The 26,096-nt window shown below is 28.1% G+C and overlaps 1 protein-coding gene across 4 annotated transcripts in view; it reads left to right on the forward strand.

The window, feature by feature from the left end:
* The window catches only part of LOC147801935 (uncharacterized), a 91,556-nt gene that overhangs the window by 31,303 nt on the left and 34,157 nt on the right, over window positions 1-26,096 (forward strand). For all 4 annotated transcript variants that reach the window (XM_087155107.1, XM_087155108.1, XM_087155109.1 and 1 more), the window contains one exon: window positions 1-26,096. This exon is cut by the window's right edge and continues 9,278 nt beyond it. In XM_087155107.1, coding sequence (XP_087011233.1) covers window positions 14,482-15,216 — 735 coding nt within the window. In that variant the 5' untranslated portion in view covers window positions 1-14,481 and the 3' untranslated portion in view covers window positions 15,217-26,096.

Consider the following 26,096-nt stretch of genomic DNA (forward strand, 5'->3'; position numbering starts at 1 on the left):
GCTACAGAGATGTAGCAGATTATGTCCTTTTATGTTTTTGAAAATATAAAAATAGTCCAGAGTGGGCCAAAGCCAACAATTGAGGATTTTGCCAGGGGAACTAATTCCTTGACCTTGCAGACAAGAACAGCAAGTAGCACATCGTTATGGGCAGGGCCAGAAATAGATAAGTACATTTTCAGATTATTCTTTAGAAATTTTTGTATCATTGCTTCCCTTGTTGTTTGTATCAATGCTTCCCTTGTTGTTCTAATCCCCAAGAGGTCTATCCCAATTAAACGAAATCCATAAGTCTAAAAATGTCCACAAAATTTAAAAACGGATGACGTTTTGAAAAAACCTCGTTGATCTCAAAATCGATACAGTTTAGAATATGTTCGGGCAAAGCCTGAGCAGTCCTACATTTAGTGCAAAGTCCGAAAGTCTTTCGCCCCCAAACATACGAGAGACACCTTAAATGACCACTGGCAAAGGACGTTTTCTGAAATACCAGCTATGCAGAGGAGAAACCCTCCAGAGGTTCTTATACATTTTTTTTACACTCTGCAAAGACCTCATTGAAAGTGGAAAGCATATCTGGTCGTATAGGTTCCAAAAAAGCATCTTTAGCCAGGCATAAGTTTGCACTATTTTGGTGGCATAACCCTTAACATTAAAAGTTTAATTTTTGAATAAAATTATTATAATATGAATAAACTTATTATAATTATTAAAAATATTACATTTATAATCAGTAGTTTGTTGTTTGTATTTATATGAAAGAAAAAAAAATCAGTGGCGTATTGAAATGAATGAGTGGTAGTAAAGTGACACTTTTTTTAAAGTGTAAAAAGTAGACACGATAGTAAAAGTTTTACATTTTGAATAGAAAGATAATATTTTCCGACTGAAAGTTAAATAACATCTTAATCTGTTATGCATTTTCAATTTTCAAGCATTGTGTTACCTCTTACAATCTTTTAATCTTATACATTCTTGTGTTTTATTTTCTCCTACCATGAATTTTAAATTAAATCTAAATTTACGCTCGCGCTTAGGGCAATTTATGTAGTATTTATTGTCTAAATAGTTTTTTTTTAAAAGTAATTGCGAAAATTGAGTAACTCCATCTCATCATTCAAGAGGAAGTGGAATTTTTCAGGAGATGAGGAGGAAAAAGGTTCAGAACCCCCTCTACTCTGATTGAAACCAAATAAAAAATTAAAAAAAGCGATGCGTATTGCACCTACACAAATTAAATTTCTTTAAAATTTTTTGTCTCCGAGCTGCAAATACTTCACTTCCAAACTTATCCATAGCTTGATAAATGCTCAGAAAATCCTATTCTTTCAAGTGATACTTTTTTATTATTAATACATTTGATTAGAATGCAAAAGCTACCGAATTTTGGGCCAAATTTTCAATCTAAAAACTAGAGTTTGATCGACTGCAAAATATCGAATTTTAATAATGAAAGAAAAATAATTAAGTACAGAAAAATATATTTCAAAACAAAATTTTGCAATGGATATTTATATTCTAAGCTGGAAATTTTTTCTGTATTTTCTGTTGCCTTCATTTGTAACTGCATCTATGATAAGATTATAAGCAATTTTAAACGTCCATATACTTCTGAGTGGTATTTTAAAATGATAAAGCTGGAATATTGTAGGCATATGTTCTGGGGATTTTAAAAGGGGCTTAGGGAGAAGGTACGAAGCATTAACAAAAAGGGAGTTCCGAATCATGTGTTAGAAACCCTAATTGTAATAACTTATTGTGAAACAAAGAAAAAGGGGAATTTTTTTCCAGCCCTTAATGAACCGCCATTTAAATGGCACTTTTATTTTTAGGGTGTCTACAATCTCTTTATTATGAATTATATTCAATTAAAATACTTAATAAAAGGGCCCCAATTTTTTTAAAAATGAATGTGGCTTTATTCATTAGTAGTACTAAACATCTATTCCTCATTTGAATAAAAGTTATCTTTTTGTAGCAGCGTTTCACAATAAGCTCCTACAATGACATCACGCAACTCGTAGAACGATTTTGCCACAGTTCAAAATAGTGTTTTTCTTAAAGTTTTTAACTTACAAATTTCGAAGCTCTGAATTTATTTAAAGATAAAGCACACTTCTATCATTTAACTGTCAAAGCCTTTTTGTGGTTCAGTGGTTGCGGACATGCTGAGATTGTGGTGCCCTACGAGTGTGATGCCTTATTTTTTCTATTCAAAACAAGCTCAGAAAGTTGTAGTTTCGTTTCGAGTCTATATCGATTAAAGCAGGGGTGCCAACAATTACAATTTATCCGCAATCATTACGCTTTCATTGTCAAAATTACTACTTACTTTCAAATAATAAAATTTATACTTTTTAAGAATTTCCGTAATAAGCAGTTTAAAGTAAGCTTATTTTCCTCTCCGTTACAAAGAGTTATGAAATTTTTATGGTCTGCAACTAATCTGAGATTTTTTTCTACTCCTCAAACAATTCTACAAGTAAGACAAAACAATATTTTGATAGAAACATATAAAAAAGGGAAAGAAACTTTATTTATATTTCCTTCCAATAAGCTAAACTTCTCTCCTTATGGAAGAACATATTAGAAGGATAACTAAAACTGATGCTGGATCATAAATTTTTTAAGGTTCAAGTGCAACATGACAAAAAACCGTGAAGGCTAGTTTTTAATGAACTAAGACCTTGAAAATTCATTCCATTTCATTTTACCATCTTATAAAGTTTCAACTTTGCATAATTTTTTAAATAGTTTCTTTTTTATCTAAATGTTATTTTTTGTTTAATAGTAAATTCATGCATAATTTTATTAAAATTTTATACCTTTATCATATTAGGTTGTATATACACCTTAAAATTGCTCTAATTTATATTCCGTTTATATTTTGGTGCTCTGATGTCTGATAGCTAAATTGGCAAGTTGGCACCTCTGCAAAAGTCAGCATTTTAAAATATAAGACTTTAGAGTAAAGTCTGTATTAGAATAGTAAAAAGGTAGTGAAAAATCTCGAAATATCGGAGGTGGAATAAAATGTTTAAATTTAAAAAACCAGAGTTGCGTCAAAAATAAACCATCACTGTTTTATGTTAGATGAAGCTATTTGGTGAGAAAGGTTTTTTACCGAAAGTTCCTCTATACTTATGCTAAAATGAATAACATTAACAAACCCATCTATCATATGTTTAAAAATAGTTACTTTTTTCAACAAAAAAAAAGGGAAAAGTTCTTTGTGTGTACAACCAGAACGTGAGGGTTGAGAAGTTGAGGCACACAATTGTGTGTTATTTTTCATCTGCAAATTCTTTCCATTTTCCCCTACAGATAGGAACCTCAAAATTGAAAGCTCTCTTGCTACTTGAAAAAAATTTGGTTTAAACGCAATTTCATTTTCTGACCTCTTGGGTGCGTAATGCCGTTTGAGTTTGGTGCTGTGTAGTTGCTTTTAAATCTTTTGATTGTAAGGTCTGAATTAAATTTGATCCCAAGTAAATTCACATCGATTTCATGTAATTTAAATGGTGTTCACGAAGGCTTGACTGCTTTCCTGTTGAAAGTTTTAAAATATTCACTGTAAAACATTCGAACTGTCTCATGTATGCTTTGTGACACAAAAACTATAGAAATCACTGAATTAAATTAAAGCCTTCAAGAAAATAACTTCCGATATCAAAGCTAAACTTTAGTTCAACATGTTAACCACTGCTGCAATGGACATTGTGAACTATTGCATAATTGCTGTAATTGGCATGACGACATTTTCGACATGCAAATTGCTTGAGGTGTGACTATATAATTTATAACTATGAAGAAGATAGTCTGCATTGTCAAACTAGTTGAATAAAGATTTTATCCAAGTTAGATAACTTATCCTGATAAGTAGATAATATACAGTAAAGCTTTTGTCGTTTATTTAAAAAACATGAACGACACGATAGGTGAATACTATTCCTTTTTAAAGTTAAAGGCATTGTACATTCCTTTGGTAGTAAATGTTGCGGATGAATGTTAGAAAAATTATTAAAAAAAAAAAATATTTCATGTTTACTCCCCCTCCTCCGGACAAATATTGTGGATAAGGGTCTCATGCGTTTTCTGGAAAAATATTGATAGATTTCGAAAAAATATTTTTTTCACTATACATTAAAAAAACAATTAAATCTTCGAAGAAGGGTTTCAAAATGTAATCAAACTTATGAGATAGTTTATTTTCTAATATGAACTCCAATAATAAGAATAAAAGTTTATGGTTAACAACAGAAATATTTATCATTGTTAGGAACATTTTTTCGAAACAAAATTTTGTGATTTTTACTGTTTGCTCACAATGTTTTTAAAAGAACATTTTCTTATTACTTAATTAATAACTTGCCAGCTTTTATTTTTCATTCTATGAAATGAAAAATGAATGATATATTACAATAAACTTGTAACAATTAGAATTCAATTTATCATAAACAACTGCATTAATTATTTATGATTGCACATTTATACTTGTCACTGAATTTTGTTTCTATAATATATTTTACTAGAAAGACAAATAAAATCAAATGATGAGCAACCAAAAAGTTCTTTAGTAATGTTAATATTTATATTATTTTTTGACATAACTAGGTATATTTTTTACCTGGTATTTATCTCCTGAATATTATTTTCTGCGCAATACTGTCAGAAAATAATGCTTTCAATTTTATGCCGCTGATAGAAGAATTGTTATTAATTAATATTCGAAATAATAATTAAAGAAGAATCATTATTAATCTTTAAAGGCTAAAGACAGTAACCTTCTCAAATAAAAACGCCCTTTATTTCAATCTTGGTCATTTTTGTCAGCTTTCAGCGACCTCGACAATGAACCAAAGAATTGAACATTTACTCATTTACCTTGATAGGCTTTGGAGATATCTGAAAGTTAAATGATATTTTACTAAAAGTGCTTGAAGTGCTTTTTTAAGGAGTTTTTTTTTACCTTATTGTTTACACATTAAATTTATTCAACGAAAGTTAATTCCGACCAGTGTGACAAAATCTAATGCATGAAACATTTCAGTTTAAGTTAAACGTTTCCTTTTAAAAACGCACTGTTTATTTTATTACACATTCTTTCCAGAATGTAATCATAAGCCCTTATGAAATATTTCATTATGAAAGCTCTATCAGAACTTGAAAATTAGCTGAAAACAAATTTGTTATTTTCGATTGCAAAATTTGATAGAATTTAAGTATCTACAACTTTACAGATTCAGATTATAGTAATCATTCCCTCCTTTTTTTTGTTCAAGACTTGGTTTTTAAAACTGTTTGATTTTGTTGCATTGATTGCTTAATAAAGTTAGTGATTAGATCCGTAGCAACTTCCTTGCGCCGTTTACTATTAAACTATACATTCAACTTATCAATTTATTCACGTAATGGATTTGTAGTGATGTCAACTCCTTATCTTTTGATATTTTGAACTCAGTTTAGAAGATATGAACTGCTAGTAGATATTCACATAAACTCACGTTTATGGGATAATTCCTAATTATTAATCCACATTTGGCTACATGTAAAAGAAAACTAAGAAACCGTCCGGTCGCTAGAGCGATATTAATTCGGTTGATTTTTATTTAAAAGTGGAAAAAACATTTTCAAACTTGTTAGAAAATATTATTTGAATGTGAAATCAAAATTTTTGTAGGAGTCATTTTTTATAGTTTCTACAAAAATAAGTTTTCATGATTGCAAATCCGTCAGAAAATATCACAAATAACGAGGGTTGCAGATCTGATTAGGTCTTTTTTAGTAAAAATTGTTAGTTATCTTTATTTTTTCTAAAAAATATCAAATTTCGTTTCAACATCGCGCTGAAAGTATAGTAGTTAAAAAAGACAAAAAAAGCAAGTCTTCATTTAGATGTAAACTTGAGAGTTTGAATCAGGAGCAATAGATTACAATATTGAATACTTTATGCAGGTACTTTTTTTCATTACGATTATATTTGTATTATATTCAAATTACATTTATATTTGTGTTTATTTCATTTAACTGAATGATGTAAAATTAGTTTAAACACTTAAAAATTACTTTAAAGCTAAAAAGGCGGTTAAAAAATTTCTTAAAAATCATTTTTATTTTAAATAAAAGTATATATTTTCAGTTATTTGATAAATTAATAAAAGTTTTGAAAATTTATTTAAAAAATGCATTTCTATAGCATATTGGCAATTTCAGCTGGTTTATTATTTACTATTAATCATCATATAAAATGCAGCATAAACTTTACAGAAAACTTTTTGCTAAGTATAATAAGTGAAGGTCACAGTTTATAGTATTTTAACGGCTTTAGTTTGTCAACCGAAGTTTATTAAAAGCACAAAAATTTTAAATTGTTGCAGAAAATTTTTTAGATACGCTCTATTTTTTCGCTCCAATTAAGATAATTTTTCTAATTTTTATACTACTTCGCATTGATTTAAATTTTAAAAAAAAATTCTTTCACAGTAATCTAAATTTTCTATGATTGAAATCAGTTTTTCCTTAAGATTTACGTTGCCATACGACAACACTGGTTTCATGTGACTGTATAAACTTTCACTATTGCTATTTTTATAACTATAGAAAGGCAAACTCTTTATTTTCACTTATGCTTATCGATGCTCATAAATTCACATCGTTTTCGCATTGGTACCACAATCAACTAGGTGTGCCCTAGGAGGTATTATCTCCCCCTCCCTCCTGAAAACATTGTTAATAAGTAGTTATTTGCTGTAAGCTAATACGAATTTCTAGAACACGAAATATCTTAGTTTTATTTTATTTTGTTTGTTTTTCCATTTATTTTTGCGTCAGACTTATTTTTCCGCACCATTTGAATCTATTAACTTGTATTTCTTCTGGTTAAGCTGTATAAGTTTTTTATACCCGATCCTAAGTATATCTCACCCAACCATAAAATTCTCAAATCTTTCTCTTTATGTTAATAGTTTTAAGACATGCATCGATTTCTCTCTAATGCATCATAAAAAGTAATTTTTTAAAAGAATCAATTGAAATTATAAATAAAGCAAGAATGAAGCAAAAATTGAAATGGAACAATTTTCATATTTTTGAGTCATCATTAAACACTTTCTATATTTAAAGTATTTTTCTGCTAATTAAGAAATTTATATCTAAAATTCTGATTTAAAAAAATATATGTGTAGAAAATTTCAATTCTTATGCATAATTTTTTTGTCATATTGGTTTCTTTTTGAAGTACCAAAATTATTCACTTGATTTTAGATTATAGATCAATGCAAGATTTCTGTTCTCAAATAAAAACATGAATGTTCAAGTATAAATATTAATTTTCTGAGTTGCATTCTAAAATTTCAAAAATATGGATACATGTTTGAAGAATCTGCCGGTGCCGCTTTGTAATTTTGACTAATTAAAATATATATATATTTTTAAGAGGGGTATATTATATATATTAAAGAGGGGAAGTATGTTTGCTATCTAAAATGACTAGGCATTTTATGTATGAAACTTGTATTACTAAAAAATGAACTAAGTGCTTAACAAATATTTGAGAAATAAGTTTAAATAATTAATAAATTGTCCCTATAGTCGATTACTGTGCATATCAAAGTTGTGATCTTAGTACATCTTTGCACTGTATTTATTTTGTTTTTCACTTCAAATCAGCATTAGATATTAATGCCAGTGTTCTTGATTATACTGTAAACAACTTACAACACACAAAATTATTTATTTCACAGTTCTGTTTACAAAAATATAAAATACTAGCTTCCTCAATAAAACTTGAAACAAAATGGCGTAAATATAAATATATTTATGCTCAAAAATAAATATATATAAACTAAAGTTGATTTTGTTTCTTCTACACAAAAAAGAACAAACAAGCTTAAAAAAAGCAAGACAAACCGTTACCATAGCAACTTCCTTTTATGAATTACATCAAAATTAAAGATTAAACAAACGATAATTCATAACAGTATTGCTTTATTTTTTACCTGTTGCACAAAATTATTCTAATATCAGTGCTTCTTTCTATCATGAAAGCTAACTTTTTATCAAACAAATAACTGTTTAGTTAGCATTAATAATACCTACATACAACCTAATACAGCTTCCTACAGCCATGAAATATAACTTATCTAAACACTGTATTGTTATTTTAGCATTACTTTTGCATGAATAGTTAAGATGAATTTTTGAAAGTAAGTAAAAAATGAATAACATTGAGATTCCGAATACTTTACATTGTGTCGATTAGAAATTTTTTGTTTCTGGTGGTTCTGAGCAAATATCAGTTCTTTACACGCTTAGTCTTAACTTTCTACGTTAGATAGAGGATAACCAAGTAGTTTTAAACTCTATTGGGAAAAACCATGAATTGATTTAAACAATCAGTAAATGATTAGTCGTCTCGGAATGGAAAAACGTCATAAGTGTGAAGATGATTTGGGAAATAAATCAGGCAATGATTTCTAAAAAATTGCTGTTACCTTTCTTTAGTTTTTAATATTTCTTTTAATTAAATGCTTTTGTGGAAAAAACCGAAACACGAATTAAATAAATTTCGTGAAAGCATCAATTCGACAACCATAAGCTTCGAAAGAAGTATTAGTTATTTTTTTTATTTGTTTTAAAAGATGGAAAATATGTCGATAACTCTATGTTCTGTGCAACTAATGCTAAAAAAAGTAACAAATGAAATGTTTTAAAAAGTAATTTAATTTATTACCTTAGACGTGTAGCTATGTCTCAAAATATTTCATAACTTATGCATAAAATTTAACAATTTCAATATCTTCCTGTTCATCACACATATGCGTTTCTTCAGGACATGAATTTCATCATAGAAAAATGAAACTAATCAAACTTTAATAATTTAGTATGTTTTTTCCCTTGTAAAATTAACTTAGATTCCTTATATCGTAAGAAATGTGAAAATTTAGCTGCTTTAAATATTTTTTTATCAAACTTACTCAATAATGAAGCAAAACTATTTTGAATAATATTAATTGTACCAAAAAGTGATTAACAAGGTAAATGTCATTTCCAGAAGAATTTTGAAATTAGAATTATGGCTTTTGGAAAGAAATAAGTAGCATGGTATTATATTAAATAATTATTAATGTTCCCAGCTATATCCGCAGTTCCAATTGATCATATATTAAATGTTTGAAACTATGCGGAAAACTTCATAGACGTCAATAATTCTTAATTTCCTTTTCATTTGGTTTGTAAAACAGTAATTGCGCACGGACGCACAATATAACATTTATTTACATATTCATGAGAAATGCTGTTTAAAGCTCCATAATAAAAATTTGTGGCAAAATTATTTCGGAATTTCATGATGACAAAAGAGACAAAAACATTTTCTGCCCTAAGAAGATATCTTTAGCCTCTAATTCACAGCAACAGGCTGTTTTTGTCAGATAAAATTTTCTATTATAAGATGATATTTGTATAGTACGAGTTCTCTGTTATTTATTGTGTTTTAAACTTTAGTAGTGTATTATTAGTAGTTATAAAAATAAAATATGAACAATTTCAAATGGCAAAGCTCATGAAAATGTGCAATTTTGTTGTACATTTTAGCAATCCTGTGAACCGAATTAATTATTTTATTAATAGAATGCCAAAGATAATATTAGCTATTTTTCTGTTGCACACTGTGCTAAATGGTTACCTTAATATTAAAACGATCGTTAGCGAAAAACCTCCTTTCCTGTCACAAAATGATTTTCAAATATATTGGTGTAGCTTTTAAAACTTATTGAAGAAATCTTCCTATAGTTCGTGATAAGGAATGTCATATCTAACCATTCTCAATTTACGTATGAGTTTGAGTGTTTTTATGCATCTCTTTGCGATATCTTTGCAATTATGTATTTTTCTTATGAATTATTTTAAGTAAATATATTTTTTTAATGAATAGATTGGATTTTAATGGTTCCGCTGATCTTTTTAAATTGAGATCTTATCATGTTTTCACATGTTTTCTTAAAATAAAAACGAAGTATCACTTTGTAGTGAGTAGTTGGAAGGTTTTGGATATTCATAATTTTTCATCGGCTTCCCGTTTGTTAACGTTTGTATCGATCGAGGTATATAAAATTTTTACTAAATTTCATTATTTTTAAAAGACTTTGAAAGTTTTGTAAACCCGCTTTTTAAATTAAAAAAGCATAACTCTTTTTAAGAATTATTTTTTATTTATTTTGTTTCCGTTGTTTTTTCTGAGCGGAATGTTTCGCCCCGAGTAATTCTCTTAAGATAAAAAAAATAAGAAAATATTTATTTTTTGAAAGGTTTATAATGAGTTAATGAGTTTCAACTGCATCCACGTAACGTCCTCTTAATACAACACTGTTGATAAAGTGGTGACATATTTTTCAAATTTTGAAATGAATTTGCTTAGAAGTGTAAATTTGTCCCAAAAATTTTTCAGAAATTATTAGCGCATTAACTTATACTAAGTAACTTGTAACTTATTACGTAAATTTTAGTGCTTGTTGAATGAAGTACAAAGAAAAATGTTAGGAAAAAAGTGACTCATGCAAAGGTTTATTAAAGAAAAAAAATTTGAATTTAAAACAAAAATATTTTTAAATCCTCGTTCAATTTTTCTGAACATTTGGAAAATTTGGAATTACAGATCATTTGGAAAATTGTCAAATTTTGAGCAATTTTTTTTTAAAAAAAAAAAGTTAGTTTTACTGTTTCTTTTCTCTTTACTTTAACGACACTTTTTTAATTAAAAAAATTACTCTTTTGAAACAGTTTTATGAAACTAAATATTCTTTGAATGTATCAGTACATGATTAGTCGTCTCAAAACTTGAAGAAATGGAGTAAAAAGTTGACGGAAATGTGATATCAAATCTCTAAAAGAAACTAAGAAATCCCCGTAACCTTTCTATTAATTAAAATTATCAAGAAGTCATTTCATTAAAAACTGATAATTTACTTAAACCTAAATTATCTGAATCTTGTGAAAAAATTCAAACATTTCTACAACCATGAACTACCAGAGAAGTAATAAGTTAGTGATTCCATGTAATCTGCAACCAAATTTGTTGATGTTATCAATAATTATAAATGCATTGTTTCAAAATATAACTAAATTTGTATCTAGATTGCTGTTCCCAAAATGTTATTTCTTAATTTGATGTTTAAAATTGAACAAGATTCGTACCTATCCGTGTGCATAACACACAAATTAAGAATTTCTTAGCCCTTGCTTGTTTTATAAATGCTTGAAATTCACCTTAGTATTACAGATATGTGGGAAAAGCAATTTATTTTAGAGATTTCATATATTTTTTTTATTTTACGAAAAAAACTTTTTTATTTTATTTAAGATTTTCTTTACTTCACGAAAAAAAAATTTTGGTGTTATCAATCTTTAATGAAGTTTGATACAAGGGATTTCTGTTATTAAATAGAAATTAATAGAAATCTTTTCCAGCAAGATAACGTTAGTAAAGCGCCGTAATGAAAAGTTTTGACAGTGTAAGGTGGTTTAACAAAAAGCGAAAACATTTTCTGCCAGTTTCTAATCGATTGCAGCAGTCTTTTTAAAAACGTCTGTTCTCAGTTGCACCAATCATCTATGATCAAAGTCTTTGTCGGGAAACGTTTTATTATACACGATCAGTAAGACTTTTATTTCGATATGTGTTTTAAACTTAGTAGCTTTCTTAATTATAAGAAAAAGTTATAGAACGGCAATACGCAGTTTAAAATGGCAAATCTTTGTAAATGTGAGTTTTGCTTCATAGTTTGAAAATATTTTATACCTCTAAAACATCTCAAATACCCCCCTTTTTTTAAGGAAAGATACTATTTTAAAATTTTTTCAAAAAAAAACGAAGCATCAATTTGTAGTGGGTAAATTTTGGATATTTTTTGATGGCTTCTCGTTCGTGAACGTGTGCATCGATCGAGGTATAAGGAAAATTTTTAAAAAATGTGATTATTTTTACAAGACTTTGAAAGTTTTGTAAATCTGCTTTTTACTTTAAAAAGCAAACTCTTTTAAGAATTTTCATTTTAATTCAGATGCTTTATATGAATCTTCGCCCCGAGTAATTCTTTTCAGATAAAAAATAAATAGAAAATATTTCTTTTTTGTTAGGGTTAGATCGGGTTTCAAATGTATCCTCATAACGTCCTCTTAATACAATTTATGATACAGTTCATTATAGCAATACCGACAAAGCATGCCAGCATTGCCGACATGTGTGTCAAAATTCTATTTCAAAAATTTAAGAGCTTGTATTGTCACTCAATATTTAGAACTCGTGTTTCATTTCTTGTTTGTTTCATATATAAAAATGTTACAAAAGTAAAAACACCGATGCAAAGATTTATTATAATCTAAATGATTTTTTTCCTTCAATTTTTTCTTTAAATAGTTTTAAGCATATTGCATTTTCTTAAAAATTACAAAGGCGTAGTTTATGTTTATAGATAAATAAACTGTTCTTTTATAAACTTTTAATAATATTTATCTTTTGCTAGCTCTAAACTTTTTTAACTTTTACTTTTTACCCAAATAAAAATTAATGAATTTCTCGTTTTAACGATGAGTTGTTTTGCATGTTTAAAAGCTTTTTTTGATTATTTTTAAATTCAGAATGATCTTTATTTAATTTACTTAAAAATTTCTCTAGAAAATTCATTTTTCCAAAGTAACTTTTTCATTTCTAAGATTAGACCGTAGCTTTATGAGCTTAACGAATTATTATTATTAAACAATGCCTGAACTTTGAAAAATATATCAAGCTTTAAAATCGTGTTAATTTTTGTTTCAAATGTATTTGTTTATACTGGTTATTAGTAATTTTTTGATCTCTAAAACTTTTTTCTTTATGATGTTATTTTTAAAAGCTAATTTTATTTACAAGTGTATATTTGAATGTAGTTATAATTATTTTAGTTAAAAGAGCATATATTTTAATTGTATTGTGTATTATAAGTAAAAGATTACAAATCGTTTTACAAAACTAGATACAATAGGAAATACTTGAAACAGACATTTTCAGAAAAATGAAACTTTCCTTCGAATGTCATAATCACCCCCCCCCCTCACACTGATTAAAAAGTTAAAGACACTGAGTTGGGTCAATAAGCTGGATTTTTTTTAAGAAACAAACTATTTTTACTGTTTTTTAAAACTACTTCATACTCCGATCAAACGTTTGGAATTCCAAGAATAGTGCAAACTATGTTCGTAAACTCGCTGAATGAGAGCTCGAATTTGAGTAGCTTCTTGAACAGTGTGTTAAAAGATATGCAGAATCAACTGGAAATATTGAATCTCTGAGAACTGAATTGACGTAAAAATAAAAGAAAAAGAAATCGAAAATCCAAACGTTCTGGAATATAAACAGCTAGAAAGTAACTTAGTTAAATAAGTTTTAGAGGAAAGATTTGAAAGCTTCAAATATAGCATTCACCATTTTAAACACAGCATTTAGACTTTTAATTCGAAAATCGAGAAGTGTTACAAAAACTGTAAGCATGTTATATGGATTGTAATTATTTGACAACTTAAATCTATTAGGCCATCTAAATTGTCAGATATTGTCAGATAAGGCTCAATGATTGCGCTTACAAAAAAGCAGTTTACTCAAATTGTTTAAATTGAGCTTTGAACACTTCAGAGAACACTTTGAACACTTCTCAATTCTTAGGAATAGCTCGAAAATCTGGGCTTGTGATTCGTTTTAAAATAACGAGTGATATCAACAAAAGGTTATGAGGAAGCCTGATACAAACTATCAAAAATCTTATTTCTAAGAAGTTAAACTGATTAGCTTAAACGATCAGTTCATTAGGATTTAAGGAACCATTTTTTAGTAACCAGTTCAAATTTATGCATTTTGGCTCATAAAAAACAAAAATGATGAGACAAGCTTCAATTTCAAGGCTCTAATGATAGTGATCAAACAATCTTACATGCTACGATGTCAAAAAATTGTTGACCAACTTACTTTTGAAGAAAAAAATACAACATTCGCACAGAATTTGCCCTGAAAATTATAACTTCAATCTCAAATGTCAAGCTATTCTAAACATATGTGCCAGTAACTAACTCGCAAAAAAAAAAAAAAATAAAAAAAAAAAAAATAAATAAAAATTTGAAAGCGAAATTATTAGTAAACACAGGTTAAATGAAACAAAATGAAGTAACTGATTATTTGAAGTTTCAGAAGCTTGTATGGCAAAATAATTCTTTAAGCGATATCTACCAGAGCTTAAATTTTCGTTACACATGGATTAAAAAAAAAAAAAAATTCAGCGAAAATGGTAGGAAAATTCCTTTCTATCTTTTAAAGAAAGTGGATTGGCATTGATTTTAAATAAAAAAGGAGGAGAGTATCTAAAGTGTTGATGTTGCTTTAATCTGCACATAACCAATTTGGAAGAGTACTCAAGCCTTTGACTAGTGAGGACGTGTTTTTTCTCTGATCGACCAATGCCGTATCACAAAACAGCGCACTGCGGAAAGGTTTTCCCTTCCGGCTGCTCTCAAGTACTGTCATTTGATGAGTCATCGTTAGATGATATACTTGCTAACTGCGGGATTTCCCCGCAATATAATTCTCCCGGAAACTTAGAGAAGTCTGAAACTGAAGCCTTCTACCTACAGTTTCCCCTAGAGGAACTGTACAAAATTGATGACTCTTTCCGATATTTCTACAGAAAGTATCCTACTTTTGATAGATCTCATCGACGTTACATCACTCAAAGGAGTGAAATTGCCCACTACATCATGTACAGATTAAGCAGGCAGAAACAGGAGGAAATGGATTTAGCAAAGAAAGAAGACCCAGTTCCCGCTCCAGTTCCCATAGCTCAAACAACTGAGAAATTGGTCACAACCAATGCTACTGAACCTGACCAATACTTGGAACCCAGTGAGGAGCCTTCGGCCTCTGAGACAAAACCCCAGACTGAAAATCCTAAGGAGCCACCTATCAAAAAGAGAAAGAGGAATAATAAGAAGAACTCAACTAATGTAGACTCAACAAAGCATACTAACTGTTCCTCTGACCCTCTAAATTCGCCAGTGAAACCGACTCCAGTCCCGATGGAAACTCCGGAGGAGAGCACAGAAAAAGTCCCAGAGCCATCCACAAATGTTCATAAAGCTCAACCTCCCAAGAACCTAAAAGTTCTCATCCGAGGGCTTCCTTTGCACGGACTTTAGTACGGACAATATTTCCCTTGAATTAGGGAAACAGAATTTAGAAATACTGAAAGTTGTTCAGTTCGAAAAGAAAGTGGGCGGGGCCTATAGGCCATTCCCACTGTTCCTCATCATCATACCAGAGATCGAGAACTACATGAAGATCTACCATATCGAATTCATTAAGGACTTTCCGATTTGTGTAGAGAAATTTCATGGCGGCCGGGGGCCGATACAGTGTTTTAGATGTCACGGCTTCGGACACTCTCAGCGTACCTGCCCTTCCGATACAAGATGTATGAAGTGTGCCGGAGAAAACTACTCATTCCAGTGCAAAAAAAGGCAAGCACACACCTCCTACCTGCTGCAATTGCAGTAAGGATCATACCTCGAATTTCTCTGGGTGCGAGGTCAGGCCCCAGGAGAAAAAGATTCAACAACAAAGCCTCAACTACAGCTACCTCAGCTCATCGTTTGGTTACTCTAATGAAAGAGTTACAAGAACTTTTGAGAAATCAGGTGGCACTCAGCCTTCTTCAGACACTTCTTCAGGGGAATACCCCATCCCAATGATGATTTTCTTCAGTGCAACGCAGGTCCAACATCTGCAATGAACTTATATTGTGTAGATATCTTACAAATATCTTGTGAACTTAGGACATTATAATTTAGGACTTACTAGATTCGATGAATAGGCTAGAAGCTGTTCGTGCTTAATGCCGAGATAACACATATTTCCTGCATTCCATCATGGAACAGATGCCCATGGAATGGGATGATGGTTTTATCTGCCTAATCTACAAAAAGGGAGATTTGATGGATTGTAAAAGTTGTAGGGGGATCACCTTCTTGAATACAGCATACAAGATTTTCTCTAATGTATTATATAAAAAACTTTTACCACACGTGGAGAAGGTGGTTGGAAGTTAACAGTGTGGTTTAAATCTAAAACCGATCAGAGAAAAATCTAAAACCGATTTAATACAAGTTTTAAGACAAATTATTGAGAAGACAAACGAATTTAACATTGAGACTTTTCCTATTTTTATTGACTTTAAGGCAGCATACGACAGTATCAAGAGAAATAAGTTGTATGAAGCAATGGAGGAATTTGGTATTCCCCCTTTTAACTTGACAAAGGCAACACTCAGAAGAGTCAAGTGCAGAGGTGAGTTGCAAAATTAACTCTCCGAGCTCTTCTACACTGATGGTGGTCTGAGGCAGGGGCATACACTTGCCTACCTTTTATTTAATATGGCACTTGAAAAAGTAAATCAGAGCATCTGAAATCAATGTTAAAGGCAGTATCTTTCAAAGATCTACTCAAATTCTTGCTTAAGCAGATGATCTTGATATTATAGGAAGATCTAGACAATCAGTAGTGGAAAACTCCAAAGCTCTTGAAGTAGCAGCTAGTGAAATGGGACTACTAATCATTAATGCTGACAGAACTAAACACATGGATATAAACAGAGGGCTCACTAAGGCAATGAATGCCCTTTCATGTGAATGATTATGACTTTGAAGCTGTTGATGAATTTAAATATCTTGGGACTACTGTTACCTGCAAAAATGTCACAAATACTGAAATCAATAGCCGTTTAGCAATGGCAAACAAGTGCTACTTTGGTTTAAAACGCCAACTAAAAAGTGAATTTCTAAAAAGACAAAAATTAACATATACAAAACACTCTTACGGCCTGTGATCCTATATGGTAGTGAGTGCTGGACTCTTAATAAAAAAGAGAACAAATTGCTGATATTTGAGAGAGGGATACTAAGAATAATATTTGGTGCAGTCTATGAGAATAACAAATGGTGCACCCTTTACAATCATGAGTTATATAAAAAGTATATACAACCAGGCATAGTTCATGTTATTCAGGCCAATCGTATTCGATTTCTGGGACACCTTTATAGGTCTGAAGACCAAAACCCTGCAAAAAAGTTAAAAAAAACTCTTTTAACCATATTTACCAACCTTTTTTTAACCTGGTTTAAAAAACTGAAACTGTGCATACTGTGCACAAAATGTGCGACGAACCTTTCGATTGTCTGATAAAAGCAGCTTTGACACGACTAACATAACTTTAGTTTTGCTTCTCTATTTACGCTAAATAATAGTATACACAGTCGAATAACAGAAACAAGGAAATGGGGGTGATTAAAAATAAACAAACTTACTCAAGAAAGATGTTTTAGTTTATTTATTATGTTCCTATTTGTTTTAAAAGCTTGTGATTATTTGCTAATTTTTCTTGAATCGTTTTTATGTAAGTAAAATGAAAACTTTGTTAAACTTGCTGTTTTTATGGAGGCTTGTTCTAAAAGTGTTTTATCGTTCATTGTTAATTTACATGCATACTTCATCTGTAGTATTTTAATTTTGATAAGTAATATATAAACATTATTCTTTTATCTGCAAAATAACTTTATTTTTAAAAATTAATTATATTGATAGATAAACATTTTAAGAAATGTATAGCTCAATTTTTTCATTTAATCTTAGTTTAAAATCTACAGTCAGTTAGATCATTATATATCTTAAATGTTTTATAGTTTTAATCAATTTAAACAAAAGAAAATCCATTTGCCCTAATCGCAACAAAAAAAAAAGATGGGGCACAAAGTTTTTTATATTCCAAATTATTATTTTTTTTTTATTTCATTAAATGTGAATTTTTAAAAAAAAGTTTTTTCGGACTAAATGGATTTTCTGCAGTGTTTTGAAAGATTTTATATTTGTTTAATTAATTTATTTATAGCTAATTCTTGCCATCAAGAAAATCCTTTTTTCTCCCCATCGTAACAAATTAAAAAGATGGGGTATAAAACTTTTTATTCCAAATTTTTAATTTTTTTTATTTCTTTAAATGTGATCTTTTTTTTTTTTTTTGAAAAATTGTTTTTGGTTACAATGGATTTTCTTGGGCTTTTAAAAGTTATTTGATTTAATTCATTTGTTTATTCATGTTTATACACTTATTTAATTCATTTATTTATTGTGCTAATTCATTTATTTATAATTCTTGTCATTAAGAAAACCTATTTCCCCCCTCCATCGTAAAAAGGGGGTATAAAATTTTTTATTCCATGTTACTATTTCCTTAAATGTGAATTTTTTTTTTTGAAAAATTTTTTTTTCCTTTGAAATACACTCAATTTTTTTTTAAAAGTGATCTATTAACCAATTACTTAAAAAATCCAATTCGTCATTATATATAACATACATCCAACCAATTTAAGCCTCCATGAAACACTTGCAAATCCAATGTTTACTTGATTGTAATCTTTTGAACCTATGTATTATGTAAACAATCTAACAGTTTGCTAAAAAAAAAAAAAAAAAAAAAAGTAAGAAATATTAAAAAAAAAATATTTAAAAAAATATAAAGTAAAAAAATATAGAAAAAAAAGAAAATACAGAGAAAAGAAAAAAAAAGAAGAAAAAAAAGGAGAAAAAAGAAAAAATATAATATTAAAAATATGGAAAAAAAAAATGAAAATATAAAAAAAAAATTAAAGAAAGCAAACTGTGGTAATAGTATTTTGTATAATATTTCTGTGTAAATGTATGCTTTATGTTTTGAATAATATGTACTTAAAATTGTTTGTACTATTTATCTAGAAAAGTTAACAAATTAATATTATGTATGCTTTTTTTTTTTAGTGTTCTATTTATTGAAAAATTGTTCTCATCATTTTATTTATCTATAAACATAGACAATTTTTTCTAATTACATTAATGTCATTCGTTACATTTAAAGTTTCTATTTTTCAATATCTTTCTTTTTTTTTTTGTTTAATTATAGGCTATTTGTAAAATATAATAATTTTTTAAAAACTTTTTTAACTGAATCATTTTGTTAAATTAAAGAAAGTTAAATCTTTGCATCAGTGCTTCATACTTTTTCATGCATTACTTTTTTATCACATGAGTGAGTGATATTATATTTTAATTTCGGAATTGTTGAAAACCTCCAGTAAAAAGTTATATTTTTACGAATTAAATTTTAAATACAGAGTAGAGTTTGTAAGAATAAATTTAAATCATTCGAAGAAAACAAATTTTTTTTCAATTTTTGAGTATCTTTAAAGTAATAGATTCGAATCAATTAATAGAATCCTCAAAAACATTGAATCAAACCAAAGACTCGTGAATATTTCTATTCGGAGCTTCGACTCAATATTTAACTATAATTGGCAGCATCATAAGTTGATATTTAAAGGACGTTTTTACAAAGTTGAACCTGTTATTTGTCTTAAATATTTACTATGAAATCAATAAAATTCTTTATGAAACAGGGCGAAGCTACCTCTCGTTGCAACTATCGTTCTAACGACTTGAAGCCAGTCAAAGAATTATCAAATCCCTCCAAGTGTAAAGTTTATTAAAATAACTATGTAACTTCAATTTGTTGAGCTGAACTTAAATGAAATTTTGAACTATTTCTATTGAAATTTTTTAACTGAAAGAATCATTTACTAAAAATTTTCAAATTTTTGTTTCGATTTTTATGTGTGCAAAGTTTTTATAATATTAAAAAAATGCATTAAATGCATTAAAATTTTTTAATTACATTTTTATTTCTTTCTGTCTAAAAATTAAGGTTTAAAAATAAATAAAAGGTTAAAAAAACAGTACGATGATTAAAATACACATTGATTATTTAGCCCTATTTAGTTATGGAAGTCATAAAAGTTTTGAATCATTTTTAGAAGAATTTTTTAATTGTATTTGTAATGGGCTTTAATCAAATTAAAAGTTCAACCTTTAAATTTACGCTTTGTGATAAATCCGTCCTACAATTTCACCTATTGAATATTGAATATATTCAATACTTTTTACCTATTGAATATTTAAAATTTCTGTCTTCGCAGAAAAATTTCCTCACCGATGCAAAGCAATTTGTACAAGGTATGGCGGAAAATGTTTTGTCGCTTTCTGTATATCAGCCGCAACTGTGATTTTTTGCAAACTGAAGAGCAGTAAATTGCTATAAATATAAAACTTGACATATTCTATGTCAGTTACTATGAACTCAACAAAGGAGACTAGGGCATTTACGAAGTTAAATAGCTAGCTACATTTACCACTGTCTTCGATGGAGATAGTTTAATAACAAAAACCTTTTGCTGTTAGCGTGAGAATTATGGAACTGTAAAATAATGATCCATATATCCTCTGGGGAAATTTTATTCTTGCCCTGTGTGGGTTAGGATAAGAAATATAAGGAAATACTGCTATGGAATCGGCATTTAGATTCTATTAACGGATCAAAATATGTAGCCGCGTTTTCTTATTATTACTAAAATATCAATTAAAAGAAACAAAGTGTCATGAATGAATTTCAAGCATATATAAATAAGTTCATTTATTAAAAATTGAATTTACGGAGCTGTTAATAATTTCAATTTCTGATGAATATTCAGTCTTAATATTTATTAATATTGTCTGTAAATATTTATGTTAACTTCAGTAATTAATTTTAATATGTAATTAGATTTTTTTAATCTTATTATAAAACTTTCATTTTTTCAAAAAATATGTTTAATTACTTTACCATGAAAGATATTTTATAAGCATTTTTTAAAAAAATTCAAACTTTAAAACACATTTTTTCCAGATTTTAACTTTTTTCTGTACATTGTCAGGCTTAAAAGCACGTCTTAATGCTTCAAATTTAAGAAAAAATTTATTTGGTTACATTGGTTGTCCGATCACTAAACATATTTTCTTAGATATATTATTTTAAAAAGCTAACTTTTTTGCAACTGTATATTTGAGAATGGAAATATTTTCTGAATTGAAAATAATATGTAAAATATCATTGTATTTTAAGTGTTATAATTAAAAATAGTCTTACTGATTGTTATTGTAAACCACAACCTATATTTTTTCCTTTCTATGAACTTTTTTGAAAAACAAAATTGTTTAAACTTATCAGGATCACCCCCTTGTAAATATGCCATTTTTTAAAATTAATAGCAGTTTAGCTGGGTCATTAAGTTATGGATATTAAATAAAAATGCAACTTTGTACATAAGATGTCAGCCTACGATCCGTATGACGAGGAATTATTAGGAGAACTAAAATCCAGCAATGGGTGATAATCAAAAATGTAATAAATTATAAATAGTGCGACTTCAAAATATCTCAAGAATTTGGGAAGGGAGCATGAAATTGAGTAACTTCTTGAAAAAGATGATCTCAAGGTCAAACATGTCTGAACAGGAAATTCTGAAATGCAAGATCAAAAGCAGGTTGCAAATAAAATAAAAAAAAGAAACAAAAATTCTAATTGTCAGGAAATGTTACAATTTGAAAGAAGTTTAGTTAAACAAGATGAAACGAAAATATTTAAGTTTCAAAGATATCATTCCTAATACAGAATATTTACCTGTTGTTTATAAAAATAAATACTATCATATTCCAAAAGATTAGGATGATGCCGATTACAAATTAGCGGAAAACTGATGAGGAATAAAGAATTGAACTGATCTGCTTAAAAAACTGGTTTCTGAGAACTTTACAGACAATGTTGCTGCCAACTAGCAAATGTTTACAGTTTCTAGTGTTTTTCTGATAAAATACAAAGTTGTTTGGATAAACTGCAAATTCAAGTCTCGAATGATAAATTCAAAAAGGTAGATGAATCTTGCAAAAATTAACCAAAAGAATATGTCAAAATATTTTTGAAGACCAACTTATTTTCGATGAGTGGAAAATACAACGTTTTTACGGAATATGCCCTAAAAAGTACTGGGAATTTCGCCATTGATGATAAGTAATTTAAATCGAGTTTCTAAGGCAGAAAACAATTACCAAAATGAAGTTTTGACAACTAAGACATTAGAATTTCCAGTTTAAATTTGAAGGAAACAAAATGAAGTGATTGATGATCAGAAGATAGAAAAGGCTGAGTGGTAAAAAATTTCTTAAAGGGGGAAAAAAAACATTAAAAAAAAACTCTATTTCTAAACAAACTGGTCGACTCCAAACAAACTCCAAACGAATTAGTCGAACCGAAGTTTCAGTTATGCATGAAGAAGTAAACGATTTTGATTCCACAAAAAAAAAAAAAAAAAAACGAAGATATTTTTGCTAAATGATTTTTGTGCAAGAAAACTTTAAAAAAGTTTTTGTGTCATCCTTTGGTGTGCTGTGAATAAAAAAAGAATTATAGACGACGTTTTGATTTTTCCCATTTTATTAGCTTTTGAACTTTATCAAAAAGATATCCTATCTTTAAAAATGATGAAACTAAGAATCAGCTAAGAAAATTAATTTTTTACTTTAATTATAGGGAAGATAGAAATGCTCAAAATAGATTAAAGTAGAATCCACACGTAATACTGCATGAGAGCGAACAAAGAATTTTACAATATATTTTTAATGGAAAAAAATAATATCAAGAATTTATTTCTCCTTTTTATTAATGATAAAGACTGAAATAGACTTGTTACTCATAAGATCAGAACAATCCCATGAAAGTTGTTATCCATGTGGACTGATAGACATGAACATTCCTTGCCTTTTTAGTGGTCTGTTAAATATTTCAAATTTGATATATGCATCTTAGCAAAGTGCTATGCAGTTCTACACATATTACACTATCCCAACAAGTATATGGACAGTTAATTGTTCTATAAGACAATAAATGCCAAAAATTCATTCTTCTTTTGATCAATAATAAAGACTAAAATAGATACATTGTGGGAAAGATGCAATATTAAATGAAACTATGAAAATCGCCTACCTGTTCTATGATTGAACTTTGCATCATCCATATTCATTTTGCAATTTTTATAGCTATATATTCTCAATAACTATATAAACTATTATTTAAAATTCCTATAAAAAATTATCATTTTTGCTAAAAATTATTCCTATTTTGTGAATTATTTCCCCCCTTACATGTCTGATGATAAAGAATCCCTTCTAAAACGATTTGGAAACAGATAAAAGAGGACAATTAGTGGAACTTTTACTGAATCTGACCATTCAGATATTACCTCGCTTCTGCTTTGAACCAGGATCTAAATAGTGTGACAGCTCCCCGTGCATAGTAGTGTGACATCACCCCGTGTAGCACAATGAGACAGTTCCTAGTGTGACATAGTGAGAAAAATCTCCCAGTGACATTTGTTCTACTCATGCACAGAAATTCTACTCAGGACTTACTTGCATGAGTTCTCGACATTATTGTTTGATATTGCAACAATCAACATTACTTGAGCTCCATCAAGTGGTGGTGTTGATATTTACTCTGCAGGATAGACATTTTGGTGAAACAACAGATGTTCTCTATTGCTTGGTAAAAAGAGTTTTGATCCCGCACAACGTTGTCACATAATAGTGTCGATTCAAAGAGTGCTAATTTCAATGACATTCATGCCTATAAACAGAGTCTAAATAAAATGGGGGTGACTGAAAAAATAAGTTTTTTGATAATCTTAATAAACAAATATCAATGTCTAAGTTCAGTTATATTCTTTTAAGTTTAAAATGTATTTTCCTCTATTTTTCTTGAAGTGTTTGCAATGTAAATATTATGCAATGTCAAAAATTTGCCATTTTATGGAGGTGTATCTTACACATTTCGAATATTTTTATAGTAAATTACTTGAAAATATATCATAAACATACAATAGGTTTCAGTGTTTTAAATAAATGAAATTCCATGCAAAATAGTTGGACATGAAACTTTCTTAAATTCCAAATTTTATCTTCTTCATTACTGCAAATGTGTATTTATGAGTAAAATAATGACGGATTCAGCTGATTTTTCCAGAAATTTGCATCAATAATGAATTATTAATTTGCAGTTATTTATCCCAATATCTTACGTATTTTTTATCATTATATGTCATTAATTTCAAATGTAGTCAATTACGTCAACTTAAATTTGTCATGTTTTCAAATAAGAGTTCCATTACACCAAAAATATGGTTTCCGCATCAAGTTTAAGTTCCAAATTATTATTATTTTTATATTTTGAAATGTGAAATTTAAAAATAAAAATTTTATAACTGATTAAACTTATTTTTCATTAATTTTGAAAACTTTATTTTATTGTTAGAGAAAGATTGTTTTCAAATCATAACTGTTGTTTTTTTTGTTTCCTATTGAAAATGAGTTTTCTGTGTTAAAAAATTTTCTTTAGTTAAAACATGCTCATTGTTTCAATGGTTTGTAGAAAAATCGTATGAAAAGTTCGTTTATAGTATTAAAAGCAGGTTTACATATTTTAAGCTATCTATACAACCTCCATAAAAAATTCGCAAATTCATTTTTAATTTATGTAATGCATACCAGATTGAAATTTATTGTACTAAAGTATAATGTAAACAACCGCACGGTTTGCTTAAAAAAATCCCAAAAAAAAGATACAGAAAAAAATGAAAAAGAAAAAAAAAATATATGTATTAAAAGAAGAAAAAAAGAAAAAAAAATGTAAAAAAAATATATAAAAAAAAGAATAAAAAAAGTGTAAAAAAAAATTACAAATAAAAATACAAAGAAAAAAAAAAGAAAAAAAATGTAAAAAAAAAATATATAAAAAAAATGAAAAAAATGTTTAAAAAAAAAATACAAATGAAAATATAAAGAAAAAAAAAGAAAAATATATATAAAAAAAAAAATGAAAAAAAATTATAAAAAAAAGCAAACTGTGGGGATATTTTATATATCATTATTTTATATATTTATCTTTTAATTTGTATGCAAACTTTTTTTTGTATTATTCTACTGAAAAAGTGAACAAATTAATATTTTGTATGCTTTTTTTTAATTGTTGTGGTTTGTGTATTAAATTGCTCTTACTATTTTATTTATTAATAAATATTGACAATTTTCCATAATTATAGTAATTTCATCTATTGCTTCAAGAATTAAACAGTGAGTTACATTAAAAATTTTTATTTCTTGAAACCTTTTCGAAATTTTCTTGACCTAATTATAGGTTAATTGTGAAATCAATGAATTGCCTTGAACTCTTTGAATTGAAAAAAAAATTAGTATTATGCATTAAAAATCTTTGTACAAGTGTTTTACACTTTTTTCCCCACTATTCATTATAAAATGGGTGAGATACATTGTTTTAAGCTCAGAAATGATGAAAACCTTCAGCGCAATAATTAAATTTTAAATGATAAACGAAATTAAGTACTCCGAACCAAAAAATTTAATTTCAATTTTGGAATATCTTTAAGCTAATAAATTTTAATCGATTAATGGAATCCTCAAAAACATTGAATCAAATGAACGATTCATCTACTGTTTCTATTCAGATCATCAACTTAATGTTTCATTCTAATCAGCAGTGCTATAAAATATTAAGAGGACGTTCTTCAAAAGTTGAACCTGTGATTTTAAATATTTACAATGAAATAAATAATAAATAACAAATAATAAATGATAATGAAATAAATAATAATTATTTTTAAAAGAGGGTGAAGCCATACCTCTCGTTTTACATATCGTTTGACTTACTGGAAGCCAAAAATTATGAAATTAAGAGTATTTTTAAAAGCAGAGCGAAGCGTAATCTTTCGTTTTGAAATGTTCGTTCCATTCACAGAAAAATTAATAAGATTTTGCGCACACTTTCTATGTCCTTAAAACATAATTCATAAGTGCAAACTTTTTTTAAAAATTATTTTGAAGATTTTGTTTAGCTTTTGTTTAGTTCTTTTTTTTAAGCTTTTTTTTTCATTGTGGAGATATTTATATTCATGCTTATATGATCGTATGTAAATGAATGGCAAGCTTTATCACGATACCCTCTTACATGAATGCCAGATGTTCTTAGAGTAAAGAAATAATAATAACTTAATTACTCTTTCAAGATTTCAATTAACAATCGTGTTTTATTTTTATTGCAACATTTCATCTAAGA

The sequence above is a fragment of the Parasteatoda tepidariorum genome, chromosome 11, assembly GCF_982258835.1.
Source record: "Parasteatoda tepidariorum strain Cologne lab strain chromosome 11, Ptep-v5.0, whole genome shotgun sequence".
Lineage (NCBI taxonomy): Eukaryota > Metazoa > Arthropoda > Arachnida > Araneae > Theridiidae > Parasteatoda > Parasteatoda tepidariorum.